At 28.7% G+C, this 3,267-nt stretch overlaps 1 protein-coding gene across 1 annotated transcript in view; it reads left to right on the forward strand.

Annotated features, from left to right (window-relative positions):
* Positions 1-3,267, forward strand: part of LOC111642553 (TBC1 domain family member 13-like) — a 22,156-nt gene that overhangs the window by 16,277 nt on the left and 2,612 nt on the right. Inside the window, exon 9 of the mRNA XM_023388910.1 lies at positions 2,272-2,329. Within this exon, the coding sequence (XP_023244678.1) occupies positions 2,272-2,329 (58 nt within the window). The remainder of the gene's footprint in view (positions 1-2,271; positions 2,330-3,267) is intronic.

Genomic DNA, 3,267 nt, shown 5'->3' on the forward strand with positions numbered 1-3,267 from the left:
AAACAATTTACCACAACAGACCAGACATCACACTCATTGACAAACACAATAAAATCACATACATTATAGACATATCCATTCCAAACACTCACAATGTACAAAACATATGCACTGAAAACATTAGCAAGTACACAGAACTCGCCCAGGAAATAAGGCATCTGTGGAGGATGGATAGGGTGCTTATTGTACCTGTTGTTCTCTCCTGTACAGGTGTGATACCACACACACTACACAAAAGCCTGGGAACATTACAATTGAGTAGAAATACATACATCACACTACAGAAGGCCACTATATTGAATACATGTCACATTGTTAGGAAATTCGTGAATACAGACACACACACTGACACACTTATTTAATTTTAGTTTTGTTTTGGTTGCTATGCCTTGACTCTGGTCTGGCATAGTACACAGCCACCGGTGTGAACCGAGTATAACTCACGAAACCCAACATAATAATAATAGTGGACATTCTATTAGTTAGTATTTCTGGTCTATTCATATCTTTGTCAAGATAGTTAACACCATTATCAGCTCTACTAATCAATTTAAGTCAGTAAAGTTATTAATGAGCAAACAAATTTTCAGTTTAGCTTTTGCTTATTATCATGCATTAATAATTTTAAATCAAATACTTTGACTCATCAGATCTTTAATATATTTAGTATATTTTTTATAATTAAACTGAATATATTTATGATCTGTCAATTTAAAATGAATATTAATATTTATAATTATTTGTATATAGCACTTGATTATTTTTAACCTAATTTTTATTTAATATTTACAATAAATATACAGTTAAATCTCTGAACAGTGGCCACTAACAGGAACTTAAATATGACCTTTGTTGAAAATTACATGTTGTATGGATTGTATAAAGTGAAAGAAAACTTAAATCAATTTATTATTTTTAACATTTGTACAAAATTTGTGATTTTCTACAAAGTGCTTCTGTAACATTCAAATAACTTTAAAAATGTACATAGATCAATCTTTTATTGTAGACTATGATCTATATTAATAAGTGTTTTAAAAAAGTGTCCTCTGCCTGCAATGTTAATTAAATAAACATATCTTAAAATTCTTCTTAAACATGTAAAGTATAATTAGTGTTTGATAGATAGTGTTTGGTGTTGAAATTATATCATCACTACCAGCAGAAGACACTGTTCATTATTATTATTTTTTTCTTTTTTGACACATTTTAAAATAGCTCATAGCCTACAATAAAAGATGGATCTATGTGTGTTTTAGGAGTTCTCTGCACATTAGAGGAGGACGTTTTGTACAAAATTTTTTTTGCAACAGCCTACAATTTTAAATGTAGTTAGTCCTTGATGGTTTTTTAAGAAGAATTTTATTTTTTACATTTATAGCCAAGTTCACTAAATGTGTGAAAAGCCAATAGTCAAACTTTGTCTTATCAATAATTTTATATAGTGCATTATTTCAGAGTAGTAGTCATAGTCATAATTAAGAGATTAAAAAAAAATGGGATTTATAGTTGCTGGGGCAATTGTTGGAATGACCATTGTTTTTGTTCCAAAAAGAAACATTCCTCAAAAAAGACCATTATTGCAGGCTTGACTATAATATATTACATATGTTAATAAATGTAACTCATGGTCAGTCAAATATTCATTCAAGATACATGATACGAAAGTTATTGCCTTTGTTTGGTAAAAATAAATAAATGTAATGCTGTATAATTTTCTGAAAAAGATCTATTTCTTTAGAGTAATGTATAGCATATTGACTAGTTTGTGTTAGTGATTGACCAGTATAGAAATTCTGATATGATATCCAATCATGAGATAGTGATGTAAGATACAAGCTTGCAGTACACTATGATGTTTTTAATCAAATAAATCAAAAATTGTAAATTTTTTTTATAATAATCTTTTATTTATTTTAATTTTCCATTATGATCTTAAAATTGAAACTGTATTCAAAATTTTCAATTTTATTATAATAATAGTGAGTAAAAATCTAATAAAAAATACCTCAAAGCTAAAGAATAAAACTAAATTCTTAGAGTTTAAAAAATATTTACTATTTTGGTATTTTAGTGTTTGTTACATACCTGAAAATACTAGAAATTAAACTTTTTTAAACTCCAAGAAAGCAGTTTTATTTTTTAGTTTTTTTAGTTTAATTATATTTTTATAGGTATAAATAGTGTGTGTGTGTGTGTGTGTGTGTATTTATTTATTAAAGTAATAAAGACGCATTATTTATTTTTTATTATTACTCATTTATTTTTTAGATTAATAAGGGATCGCTTAATGGAAGGAGACTTTCCAACTAATATGAAATTGCTTCAGGTAATTATTATATGTTTTTGTAATAAGTACATAAGAGAAAATTAAACATCTAATAATTTTTATTTTTATTCATTTATATTATTATAAATGTTAATTTTGAAAATATATAGTTATAGTCATATATATATATATATGTGTGTGTGTGTGTATACACATATATACAGGAGCTTCCAAAAATAATGTAATTATGTTAATTATTATTCGAGAATGTTGAAATGTACATTAAAACATTCGAAAACTGCCCAAGTTTCATATTTTCTCATTACAACTTCTGTATCTCCTCATGTCATACAGCACAAGGAGGTACACACATCCAGCTGACACTCGAATTCTTCCCACGACTGTTATGCATATCTGCTTGTGCTCGCGTTTGGTTTTATTAGTACAGTCGACCCCCCTATAACACGGTAGATACGTTCCGTTCTTTATGAATCCATTTTGTACGAGTCCTTGCCAATCACAGCCCGACACGTGAAGTTTACGGACTACGGCTGTTTGAAAGGTTTTCTTCTATAAAATTAATCAATTCCTAGACTAATTCGACTCAACATTTCCAAAATACGTATATTTTTTTGGGAATAATCCATATAAACTATGCTATAAACAAAAAATTGTAGGATTACTTACCGAGTGTGCACTGTTTGATGTCGCCATTGCTTAAGCTTGTTTTCGTCGCGGAGCACTGCACCAAATGGCAGGCACAATTTCTGATAAGTTATTTTTCTGCAAAAACTTTGTTGAACTTTGGAGACATCATTACTATAAATAATTTTTATGGCCGTTGAATAAGAAATGTTTTTTTCACAAGAAATGTATAAAATTACAGTGCTGTATTAGACTTACGGTACCTAATTTACATACTGTACAGACGATAGTAAACTCAACTTACTCGCCTAAACTCTCCGTAGCGTGGCGCTGGACGGCGGAAAGTATATATA

This window comes from Centruroides sculpturatus, unplaced genomic scaffold, assembly GCF_000671375.1.
Source record: "Centruroides sculpturatus isolate CEXI.00-Female unplaced genomic scaffold, Cexi_2.0 scaffold1550, whole genome shotgun sequence".
Classification (NCBI taxonomy): domain Eukaryota; kingdom Metazoa; phylum Arthropoda; class Arachnida; order Scorpiones; family Buthidae; genus Centruroides; species Centruroides sculpturatus.